The 12858-nt window shown below is 53.1% G+C and overlaps 1 protein-coding gene across 1 annotated transcript in view; it reads right to left on the reverse strand.

Moving 5' to 3' along the window:
- The window catches only part of RANBP10 (RAN binding protein 10), an 83083-nt gene extending 71167 nt beyond the window's left edge, over positions 1–11916 (reverse strand). The window contains exons 1-2 of the mRNA XM_054397168.1: positions 11718–11916; positions 10698–10809 (exon numbers count right to left, since the gene is read on the reverse strand). Coding sequence (XP_054253143.1) covers positions 10698–10809; positions 11718–11916 — 311 coding nt within the window. The remainder of the gene's footprint in view (positions 1–10697; positions 10810–11717) is intronic.
- Positions 11917–12858: the final 942 nt, after the last annotated feature.

The raw sequence follows: 12858 nt of genomic DNA on the forward strand, positions 1-12858 counted from the left end.
CAGAAGCTTCCAAACTGCTCCATCAGCAGATCAGCTCCAAATGGAGCAGCCAGTCCAAAGCAGACACAGACCCCAGCTCATGTCTCAGCCAGCAGAGCCTGGCTTCCACTCACCAGCACCTACCATGGCACCAAATTCCTCCAGACTCCTCCTGCACCTCAGGCCTGCCCAGACACTGCTGGTTGCTTTTCACAACTGGAACAGAATGGACCAGCCACACTTCTCCACCAGTAACAGCATCAGCCCGGCATCTTCTATCCATGAACCTTCTATCCTTCACCACAGCAGTTCAACAAAATCCAGCACAACAGGGGCTGGAAGGGACCTCTGGAGATCATCCAGTCCAGCCCTCCTGCCAGAGCAGGGGCACCCACAGCAGGCTGCACAGGACCACAATGGCCAGACAGGTTTTGAATGTCTCCAGAGATGGGAACTCCACCACCTCTTTGGGCATCCTGCTCCAGGGCTCCAGCACCCTCAAAGCAGAGAAGTTCCTGCTCACCTTAGATGGAATTTCCTATGTTCCAGTTTGTGCCTCTTGCCTCTTGTCCTGTCACTGGTGACACCTCTGATAAAAGGACTGGTCCCATCCTCCTGACACCCTCACTTTGAGTTGTGATCAGCATTGGTGAGATCCCCCTCAGACTTCTCTACACTAAAAAGCCCCAAGTCCCTCAGCCTTTCTTCATGCAAAGCTCTGACCTGTCATTGTCTGAGGCAGGCTGTGACTTGGTGGCAGGTTCAGAAGGTGCTGAGGAATGATAACCCGTATCAGCTCACCACCTAGAGCCACACCATCCCTGTCTCACTGCAGGAGGGGTGGGGCCTTGGAAGGCAGTGAGAAAGTTCTGTCTGTGGCAGAGAAAGCTGCAATGTGTCCACTCCTCAGCCAGAGCATCGACATCTTGGAACCACTTGCTAATGAAGCTTCATGAACCTCTGGAGAGGAATAGGCTCTGGTTTGATTCATGGATATTGTGCTTCAGAAATAGCACTGCCAGGCTCCAGCAAGAGTGCAAATTCCCCAAGGATAGACAAATAATGCAAGGCTGAAAAGACGATAATGGCAAGAAGTGAAGTTCTTATTAAGAACAACCACAAGTGTGAGGATACCCAGCAGTGCCCCTGCACATCAGCCCTGCAGAAGGCAGAGAGGCTCTCACAGCCCCAGAGCATGGAAGAGCTGAGTGAGCAGAAAGAAAGGAGGGGACTGCCAGCTGGTAACTGACACATGTGCTCGGGCTGGTTATCAGCAAACACTGACAGAAAATCACATCTGGTCTCACTGGATCCCCAGCTTCACAGATGGCATCAGGCTGGAAGGGCCTTTCAAGAGGGCATCTTGCCCAAACCCACTGCAGGCAGCAGGGACACCTCCAATCTGGCCTTGAATGTCTCCAGCTGCCTTCCAATTTCAGGATCATGTTCAACTGGTATCTGTCAGCTGTGGGAAGGGCCAGATCTGTCCCTTTTCTGTGTTACCTTCAGGAAGGGAAAAGACTGATGATGTGATTAGCAATGTGTGTGAGGATGCTGAAAGGCAGAGAACGCAGAGCAGTTAACACCTGGTTTGAGCACCATGGGAAAAAACAAACAATAAAAGCCTCACCAGGCCAAAATCACTGCTAGGATCTGACACCACCAGCACCATCACACCCAGCAGGATCATGAACTGTACCAGAGCCAACTGTATCTGAAGCTAAGGTGTCCCACCAGGTTGCTCATCCAGCCTGGCCTGGAACACCTCCAGGAAAGGGGCAGCCACAGCCTCCCTGGGCAACCTGTGCCAGTGTCTCCCCACCCTCACTGACAACAATTTCTTCCTCATCTCCAGTCTCAATCTCCCCTCTTCCTGCTCAAAGCCATTGTCCCTCATCCTGACATTCCCAGTCAAGAGTCCCTCCCCAGCAATCCTAGAGCCCCTTCAGGTACTGGAAGGCTGCTCTGAAGTCTCCCTGGAGCCTCCTCTTCTCCAGGCTCAACAGCCCCAACTCTCCCAGCTTGTCCCCACATGGGAGGTTCTCCAGCTCTCTGATCATCTTTGTGGCCTTCTCTGGATCCTCTCCAGCAGCTCCAGGACTTTCTTGTATTGGGAACTGGAGGCAATGCTGCAGGTGGGGTCTCAGCAGAGCAGAAGAGTCAGGCTTCACACTGGATGACAAACTCTTTAGCAGTTTATTATCTCAGTGAAGGCAAAAAAGCTTCCCCTCCACCAGAGCTTTGCAGCTTGTGCAGCTGAATCACCCAGCAGAGAACACTTCACTCTCCAAGCCCAGAACACCTGAACTCATTCCCATTACTCCATGACTCAATCTATTAACTGCAAACATACTCTGTAGGACCCACCCAGACCCATCTGGCATATATCTTCTAAACACTACCAGCCCTTTGGCTACTTCTCTTTTGCCATATTTCTACCATTTCTGTAACACATAGTGAGAAATAGTAGAAAGAAGGGAAAAAAGAGAGAAAGCAAACCACCCACACACACACCCACCCACCCAAGGCCTTTTCCTGGCATTCTTCTTAACTGCACACAATCTCACAACTCTAACTGGACAAAGTGTGGCAGTTTAGGCTGGGTGCCTCCTGTTACTGCCAGTTTGGGGGGGAAGAAAGAGCCCTGGGGGGTTTGGGTATACCCTCAGGGAGGGAGAAGGGAAAAGTTGGGAAGCCTTTGGGTGTCATGTAAGGGGCTCTGTATGCTTTGGGTTATTCTTGTCACTATGCTTTGTAGTTTCTGTAGTTTCACCAATTGCTCTTCCATGTAAACTTTCCATCACTCTCCAGTCCGTTTGTGTGAGTGTCATTCTTTTGTCCCTCTTGGGGCAAGAGAGGATCTGTCTGGCCTCAAACCAGCACAACAAAGAAAGAAAAAAGAAAAGGTAACAGAGAAACAAAGAAGTTATCACAGCCTGAAATCTAGGAGAGCTCAAATTACAGCCCCACGAAGGGAAGAGGTTGTTCTCCCACCCAGTGCTGAGCCCACAGCACTGCTGTCAGCTTCACTTCCCTCTTCCCTGTTTGAAACAAAGGCCACTAGAGCCCCAGCTGCCGACTGCAGATCAGCAATTCCAACCTGACTCTGAAAGAGCTGCTCCCAATATTGCTCCCTTTCACGAGTTTAGCAGAATGACAACACAGAAGAGCAGCTGGTGTGAGGTGTCACCAGCTGACTGAAGGCTCCTCAGCAAATCAGGGTCTCCACACTTCAGAGGAGCAAAGCTCAGCCAGTGGCAAGACTGTTTGCAAATGGGAACAAGGCCAGAAGGGTTTACTGCACCAACTTGGGAGGTTATTTATGTATTGGTTTAGTAAGTGAAGGTCTGTGGGACAGCACAAATTCAAGTAGTTGCAAACAGAACAAGCCCTTCCGTGTGCTGGGTTTAGGATTCTTGGAAACCAGGATGGAAAAAGAGAAATTTAAAAGAAGCAGGGGAGGAAATCGATTATTTACAGGCTTATCAGATATAAATAAGGGATGACACAGCATGTGCAGACACTAGAGATCCTCAGCTCCCCTAGAATGTTCCTTAGCCTTCCCCCAGCCACGTATGACACAAGGTGTCAGCAGCTGCTGGAGGCACACACACAGCCATGCCATGACAGCCGCCGACGTCAGGCTGCCCATCAGCATCTGGAAGCCATCAGAGAACAGGAGTGAAAGGCTTTGCAGGGAGCAATCATGCTCCCCATGTGCTGGGCAGACATGGAAGGTTGGCAGGGGAGCAAGAAAGAGAGGGGCAGACCACTTGTTACTAATGGAAAAGCTGCTCAACGAGCACTACAGCTGGCCTGTGCTTTTCCTGTCCAGCCGGAGAAGCTGAGCTGGTTTTAAGTCTGGGATGTGGTATGAAAGCTACAGGAATAATAAACAAACTATGGTATGGACCAAGCTAGATCAGCCCTCTGGCTGCTCTCCTCAGAGTACTCTCCCAGAAAAACACCCATGGCCTAAGCCAGTGCTGTCCAGCATCCCTGGACAACAGGCTGCACACCTCAAAGCAAGAAAGTGCTGGAAGAATACCAATACATCCTGGTGTCCATGTCCTCCCACCCTTCCTCTTCTACCCTTCTGGGTCTCCTCTTCCCTACTTAACACACAGAAAAGAGCTGGGCAGAAGAAAGATTTTTCCTCGTGACAATGGTTAAGCACCAGAGCAGGATGTCCAGAGCCTGGCACATCTCCATCTCCAGATCTGCCTGGCCAGGGCCCTGGATTTCCTGACAACTTTCAGAGTTACTTTTACTTTGGGCAGGAGGATGAAGAAGGAAGGTCCCAAGGTCCCCACCAGTGCAAACCTCTCACCAAAGAGTGGTCTAGCAAAAGGACAGCTAATGACCCAGCTCATTAAGCAGTCGCTAGTGCTGGCACAGAAGAAAGGTTTAAGAACTAGATGCTGGCAGGCAGAAAATCCAGTCTGGCCTTCAGCAGCCTTCCTTGGGCAGCTCAAAGTCCTCCTGAACATGCCCTGCTCCCCTGGCACAGAAGGCTGTGCCACTTGGCACTCCTCTGCCTGCAGAGCACACAGAGTCACCCTGGGCAGGGAGCAGTAGGCTCTGCCACTGCCAGAGAGATGAGGCAGGCTGCAGAATGCCAAGCCCAGCAGCTGCCCAGACACAAATCAGCCCCATGAAAGAGCCAGCAGCAGCAAACCACCACTGCTAAGCAATCCACAGGCTGCTGGACCAGCTCCTCTTGCAGCAGCTCAGGAATGGAGGAGAGGCTGCAGCATAGCAGACATCTGCTACAGCGAGGAGGCTGTACCCTGCCAGGAGATGTCCTCCCCAGTCACACTCCACCAGAAGCCAGTGTGTGGCACAGGTGAAGGAGGCGCTGCCAGCGTGACACCACCTGCCTCAGCCTGTGACAGAGGCAGCAGAGGTGACCCATCCTGAGTCACAGCAGCCTGCCCTGCCCCACTCCTGCTTACCAAGCAGAGAGCATCTCATGGGGAAACAGAAGCTGAGACATGCTGAGAAATCGACAGCACACAGAGGTATTTGAGGGAGAGAGGGCAAGGTGCCTCAGAGGGAGTTAAGGCTATGCTGGTGTAAACACCACCCTGCTCCAGGCAGCAGCTATTTGTGGCAGCCCAGGAACAGAAGAGTCACAGCCATCTCTGCCAGCCTCTGCTCATCTGAGGAATGCTGGAAGCAAGCCATCCACAGAACCACAGAGTGGTTTGCACTGGCAGGGACCTTGGGACCTTCCTCCTTCACCCTCCTGCCCAAAGCAAAAGTAACTCTGAAAGCTGTAAGGAAACCCAAGGCCCTGCCCAGGCAGATCTGAAGATGGAGATGTCCCAGGCTCTAGACATCGTGCTCTGGTGCTTAGCCACTGTCACCACAAAAAAAAAAAAAAATCTTTCTTCTGCCCAGTTGGCATTTCCTTTGCCACAACTTGTGACCTGTTCCTCTTGTGCTGTTGTTCCAGCTGGCAATACTCAGGAGACCTGCACACAATGGCTCAGAAGTGCCCAGCAAGCCTTAAGACATAACTGATCAACCACACTTTGAAAGGCACTAAAGGAGAGCCGCTGCAACCCGACCCTTCCCCCTCCCGGCTCGGCCCCACCCTTCACTGACTTGCCTTCAATCCCCATCAGGGAGCAGACCCTTGCAGGGTAGAACTCAGCTGAAACAACGCAGCAATTACTGGCAGTGACGTCAGGAGATTAAATCCACATCATTATTTGGATGTGGCCAGCTTGCAACCAGTTATCTCCTTGAACCAGCTCACCACAGGCCCAAGGAGGGGAGTGGCAGCACAGGAGAAGGTGCAGAAGTATTGCAAATGGAAGGGCAGAACCACAAAGCCTTGACTGCTATCACCTCTGAGTGGTGTTGAACCACTCCCTGTGTGTTCAGTGCAGACAAGGAGGTAAGAACAAAAACTAGAGACTGTCAACTAAATTCTCCTGTACTCTCTGAGGATAAGAGCCACCTTCCCAAACCAAGAGTGGCACAAACAGCAGATCTGATTTGATGTCTTACCCTGCCTCCTTGGCAAGAAAGTTTTTCCCTGGTAGCCTGGCAGCCTCCCCTCCCCCCAGAAAAAAATCAGATAGCAAACAAAGCCCCACACAAAACCCAAAGCCAGTCAATACACATCACCCCTTATCAGTAAAGACTAAAGCCTTTGAGGTGACCACCATTCAGCTGGAGTTCACCCCTCTTGAACCCAAACGACTGTAGTTGTACCTCAGCCCTGGAGCAGTGGAAGGTCCCAGGCTAAGAGAGGCTGTAAATTCTCAAAGGCTAAGCGCATCAAATGGACTTTTTGTATGCTCTGCTCACTTCAAAACAGCCCCCAGTAAACCAGGCTAGATTTTACCAATGCTGAGGCAGAAAAGTTTAGGGAAGTTTCCATATATCATTTAATTTCCCTCTTTAACAACAGGACTTTAGGGAGGAGATGCATTAAAGAACAGGGAAGAAAACAGTGCAGAAGAGGAAGCTTTCTGCTAGCTCTGGGTGCAGGGCCATGGCAGCCTAAGGCACTGTGTGTCTGTGCTGCTGCAGTCCCTCCTGATGGGCTCTGCAAAAGGGAGTAGAGAATTCATCTGCCTGAGAACTGGGAGAGCTGAGGGGGTGTGCTCTGACTGCCAGGACACGTGGGGTGGGAGGCACAAGAGGACCCCACCAAAGTAATGCAAGGGAGGAGTTAAAAAGCTGGCACCGATACCTCAGTTGTTTCTACAGCTCAGCTTTCTCCACCACAGTAGTGTCCTGGCACTGTCTGATGCCAGCTCAAGACCCCCCTTACCACAGTGTGTGAACAGACAGGCACATCCCTTCTCAGAAGGCAAAAGTCATCATGAGAGCTTCAGGCTCCTTGCACTCTGGCAGGAGCCACTGGGACAGCCTATCCCATTTCTTACTGCCACCTCAGCTCCTGTCCAGCAGAGTGCAGAACACCAGGTGAACAATTCTGAGCACAGAAAGATGCCAGCTTGGAGCAAAATCAGGCACAACTCCTCAAAGCACACTTCCTGAAATTCCTTCCACCAAAGTATCTCTTGAGTAAATCTTTTGAAACCAAATCACTCACAGTTGAAACCTGAAGGCCAGCAGAGACACAACCTCCAGCAAGAGAAACAGTAACACCACACAGCCCTCACCTCACCATTCTGGTAAGCTACAGAGCAGAGACTTCACACCTGAAGCAGCCATTCAGGAAATGAGCTCAGGAAGACTTCCCTCCCCTTGTCAAAGGGCTTCCAGCTGACTTCCAAGGGACATGCTTTGCCCTTAAACCACTCAAAACCTTCCTTACTTTCCCTCCAATCCCTGCTTTAGAATCCTGGACTTTTACTCCTTTAAACAGAGGCCACCACAGTGCAATAAACACTGGAGAGCTTCCTAGGAGGAGATGTGCCCCCTGCTGTAAAAGTTCACTTTCACAAAATAGGAAGCCTCCAACAGGCAGATTCCAAACTGTTACAGGTGAGGCACACAAAAGCATTTCCTCAAGTGACAGAGACAGGCAGCAGCTGCAATACAAATTCACAATTAAAATCCCCCAGCCCCACAGTGTGCGAGAGAAAAACTGGAGCTCTCTCACCCAGCAAGAGAAGCACAAGGCACAGGAATGGCTGAGACATCAGAGAAGCTCCCAAAGGCTCAGCACTGCTCCAAGCCAGAACCCAGTTATCAGCATCTCCTGCTGGTATTGCTACAGTAGCAGTACCTGCAGCTGCAGCTCTGAGAGCATTCCTGGAGAGGAACTGCAGTGACAGAACACAGCCAAAGCAACAGCAGCAAGACAGAAAGCTCAGAACATGGGAAACAAGCACCAAGTTCCATTATCTGCCCATAAGATGGAGATGTGAGGAGGGAAGGATTCGGTGCTGCTCAGTGACCTTTCACCACGTAACTCCTCTGGGAAATTGCCTGGAAGCTGCCTGTAAGGTATTTCAGTTTCAGCAGTTACAGAAAGTGATCAAGTGCAAGGTTTCAAAGCAGTTCATCACCAAGGCAGTGGAGTAGACAAATAAAGATGTTTTTTTTCCCTGCACTGGTAAAGCACATAGCCCAGCACCCACCTCTGCACACATAAAGCAGCAATGATGACAGGCCACAGTGCAGCTCAACTCAGAGAATCACAGAGACACAGAGGGCTTGGAAGGGAGCTCTGGAGATCACCAACTCCAACCCCTCTGCCAAAGCAGCATCACCTAGAGCAGGTCACACAGGAACATATCTAGGTGGGTTTGGAAAGTTTCCAGAGAAGCCTCCTCAGCCTCTCTGGGCAGCCTGCTCCAGAGCTCTGCACCTTCACACCAAAGAAATTTTTCCTCACGTTCAGATAGAACCTCCTGGGTTCCAGTTTGTGCTCAGTGCCCCTTGTCCTAGCACAGGACGCCACGAAACAGAGCCTGGCCCCTTCCCCTTGCCCCCCACCCTTCAGATATTTGTAAACATTGATCAGATCCCCTCTCAGCCTTCTCTTCTCCAGACTAAACAGCCCCAGGGCTCTCAGCCCTTCCTCATGACACAGATGTTCCAGTCCCTTCGTCATCCTTCTAGCCTCCATTGGACTCTCTCCAGCAGTTCCCTGTCTCTCTTGAACTGGGGAGCTCAGAACTGGACACAATATTCCAGCTGTGGTCTCACCAGGGCAGAGTAGAGGGGCAGAAAAACCTCCCCTGACCTGCTGGCCACAGCTTTCTGAATGCGCTCCAGAAGACCATTGGTCCTCTTGGCCACAACAGCACATTGCTGTCCCCTGGAGAGCTTCTTGTTCACCAGGACTCCACGGAGCTGCTTTCCAGCAGGTGAACCCCAATTCAACAGCCTGCTGCAAGCACCCCTACAAATAGGCCACATCACAACTCCACAAGGACAGCAAAACGTTTCAGCAGTAAGAAGTCAGGACTTTGATGTGGCTTTTCCCCAAGACCCCTAAACCAGCCAGAGACAAAAGATATTCCTGAAGGACTGGGTTAAGTAACTGCCCTTCATACACTCTCCTGAGTGCCTGTCCCTTCTGTCTAGTCACACCTGTGACACTCATCCTTTAACAAAAGGCCAAACACACACAGAACAGGCTGATACCTTTAAAATTACTAGACATTGAATCTAGAGGAGCAGCAGAAACCCAGAGCTTATCAGAAGTGCCCCTTCCTTGCATGCCCACCCCTCCCAACAGCCTCAAGATGGCTTTCAAAGACAGCCTGGGTTAGTTACACCTCGAATCAAACTACTGCCCAACATGGTGACCACAAGGCTCCGTGAGAATCCACAGCCAGTTCAGCTCTCTAAGGTGTTTCTCATGCAACCACCAGGATCTACTGCTCTTGCATTTCTCATTTGCCGCTGTCCAAAGCAGAACAGAGTGACAGGGCAAATCCAGCCCCAGCATGAGGCTACAACAGTAAATACTACCCTGAAAACATGACTGGGTCTGGAAAAGCATTCTCAGATTAAACATTCTGGTTTGAACAGAGTCTCCCAAACTTCCATAGCTGTTCCCTGTCATGATGAGGATTCTCATCCCATATTGATGAGAAGTTGAAGATGAGCTGGCACTGAGTGCTGCCAGGAGTCCCAGCAGTGCCCTGGGCTGATCCCAGCAGTGTGGGCAGCAGGGGCAGAGAGGGGATTCTGCCCCTCTGCTGAGCTCTGCTGAGACCCCTCCTGCTGTGCTGGGGCAGCTCTGGAGTCCTCAGCACAGCACAGACAGGAACCTGTTGGAGCAGGGCCAGAGGAGGCTACCAAGATGATAGAGGGCTGCAGAACCTCCTGTGTGGGGACAGGCTGAGAGAGTTGGGGCTGTTGAGCCTGGAGAAGACTCCAGGGAGACCTCAGAGCAGCCTTCCAGTACCTGAGGGGGCTCCAGGAGAGCTGGGGAGGGACTTTTGCCAAGGGCTAGGAATGCCAGGATGAGGGACAATGGCTTTGGGCTGGAAGAGGGAAGATTAAGACTGGAAATGAGGAAGAAAATTGTTGGCAGTGAGTCTGGGGAGACACTGGAACAGGTTACCCAGGGCTACTGTAGAGGGTCCAAGCCTGGAAGTATTCAAGACCAGGTTGGATGAGGCCTTGAGCAATCCAATCTAGTGGGAGGTGTCCCTGCACATGGCGAGGAGGTTAGAACTAGATGTTCTCTGAGGTCTCTTCCAACCCAAACCACTCTGTGGTGCAAGCTATCATGAGACTCCTGTCCATGTTCAGGTCCTAGACTAGAGCTGACAGAAGCAGCACAGATTCCAGCTGATATTTACCATCCTCTTACCTCCTTCTTGAGCATCTTTTCCTTGATCATGCACAGGGGCTTTCTAAAGAAGTCTCAGAAGCTCTCCTTCCAGTTCTCCAGTACTGCTACGACCACTTGTCACCAAGCCAACATCTCTCTTACAGTCCAAAATTAAGTTCAAGGTTCCTCCCTTCTCTCTCATTCCACCTCTGAGGTATCATAATTCCAGAAATGAGTCACCAGGGCTCAGCAAAGGGAAAAACTTTTTGAATTCAAATTGCACCTAAAGTTTCCCAAACTGCCCCTATCAAAGGGCACAAAAAGCAGCTGTGGAAGCACCTTTGCTTCCAGGGCTTTCTCCCACATTCACAGCTGTCACCCAAGAGAATGCAGCCTCCCCGTGACATACCTGCCCCCAGCAGCCATGGGACCTCTAACCTTTCTGGAAAGGAGGTCAGAGCACATCAGCAGCTTGCTGAGCTGCAGGGGCACTTACCCATCTCTGCCTTTACTGACGATCTTCACCTCAAAGTAATAAATGCCGCAGGCGGCGGGGATGGGGTGCGTGGCCCTGACCGAGGCAGCATCTTTGTGATTTTTACCATGACCTAGGAAAGAACAGAAACGTGAGTCCTGCTGTCCTGAGCTCTAAGGACCCCTACCTGAACACAGTGGGGATCTGTTTCTACAGAAATCCAAGCACTGCAAGCACACCTTTCAGAGAACTGAAACACACAGCCCTGCACTGTCTCCACAAACAAGCCCTGGAGTCTTTCCTTCGCTTTCACTGCAAAGTTACTGACAACCACTCACAGTTCTACCTCTCTCCCTCCCCACACACAGGATTCAAAGACCAACACAGACAACCCAAAGACAGAAAATCGATTACACAAGAGGGGAATGACATCAGTGTTTACTACCCAAGCAGGGTTCTCCACCGGGTGGGAAGGAAGAAGAGCCTCCAATAGCGAGCAAGAAAAACACCAGAGTGATTCCCCAAGTCCTACAAGTCTGCAGCATCTGTTTTGTGTAAACTCAAGGAGCCAAGGCCCCAGTTACGCAGCGTGTTGATGCCATCCGACCCCTTGGCCGGGTTTTAAGCAGGATGACAGAGTAAACAGCCGATCTGACGACACAGAGGCGCTGGGGCCCGGGCTGGTGACACTGCAAAGCGTTATATAAAGGAGCACAGCCCGCCGGGGGAAGAGCCCTCGACTGCAGACCACCTGCGCTTCCCAAACCCACAAAAAGCCGGCACGGGGCTGGAGGCCAGCGACGACACCCGCGACAAGTAGTCCGCTCCACAGCCGGAGTTCGGCGCTCCCCGCTCCGCTTCCCGGCCGCAACACCCGTTCTTCCCTTCCCCGGGGCTGCCAGACCCGCGGCCGCCCCACTGGACGCCCGGCGAGCCCACCGCTCGGCTGGCCCCGCGGAGCGGCCGGGCCCAGGGGTCGCTCCACTTCGCTCCAGGCCGAACGCAAACCTGAACCCGGTGCCGCCGCCCCATCCCCGGCACCTTTGTAGTGGACGCGGAGGTTGCCCTGTGAGAGGCCAATATAGTTGTACTTGTCCTTAGGGCTCCAGGAGCGCGGCAGCGGCGTCTCCTCCTGATTGACGGCAGGATAGAGGCGGCGGAGGCGCTGGCTCAGCTCCTGCTCCTCAGGCGGGGACGGCAGCGCCGCGTCCCCCCCGTGCAGGTTCCCCGCGTCCGCCATCTTGGATTGGCTTTGTGTCACTGGGCGAGGAGCAAGGCCCAGCTCCGGCCGCCAGCCAATGGGCGACAAGCGTGGCCACAATGGGACAGCGCTGCACGACAGGAAATGAAGTCCTCGCCGCGTCGGTCTGCCCGCCTTATCAGCCCGTCGGGACTGCGACTCCCGGCAGGAATCGCGCTCGAAGCCCCACCCCGCCCCTCGGTGCGCTGCACGCTGGGAAACGCATCCCTCCTCCGCCGGGTTCCTAAGAGTGACGTCACCCGTGGGACTCCCGTTCCCAGCGTGCCCCGAGGCAGCGGGGCGCTGAGGGGCCGCCTTCACTCAGGGACCGGTTTCAACCGCCACGCCATGGGGGAAGGGTAGCGTCGTTCCGGCTGGCTCACCCCGCAGCAATTCGCTGCGCAGAGCTAGCCTCTCGCCGGAGCAGAACTAACCCCGCGCCGGGGCTGCCTCGGCCGGCGAACGAGACCATTGCGTCAGGCTCTGAGTAGGGCGGCTATAGCGAAGCGAGGCGGGTCCTGAGGGGAAGCGTCTCCATGACGACGGCTGTAAACAGCTCGGCGGCACGGCCATGGCGGCGCGGCGCGTTCCGCCCGGCACGGGGAATATCGGCGTCTGGGCCTGGCAGGGAGGGCCGAACAGGGCCCTCCTCTCCTTTCCCACGGAGCAGGGGGGCGGCGGGACGCGGTTCCCCTTGCAGCAGCCCATCTGGAAGCGTACACAGTGCGGAGAGCTCCCAAGGACTGTCCCGGGGCCTTCAGGACGCTCTGAACAAGGGGCAGGCTCGCTCACAGCGCAGCGAGGCACTTGGCTTAGTGTCTGATGGGTCTGACGTGGGGGGTTGTGGTGGCTGTTTAAGGACATACCTGATGGAGACACTGAGAACCACCACTTCAATGTAAAACCCAGGTGGGTGCTCCTGGGTGTCTAATATCCTGCAAC

This window comes from Indicator indicator, chromosome 42 (genome assembly GCF_027791375.1).
Source record: "Indicator indicator isolate 239-I01 chromosome 42, UM_Iind_1.1, whole genome shotgun sequence".
In the NCBI taxonomy this organism is placed as follows: Eukaryota; Metazoa; Chordata; class Aves; order Piciformes; family Indicatoridae; genus Indicator; species Indicator indicator.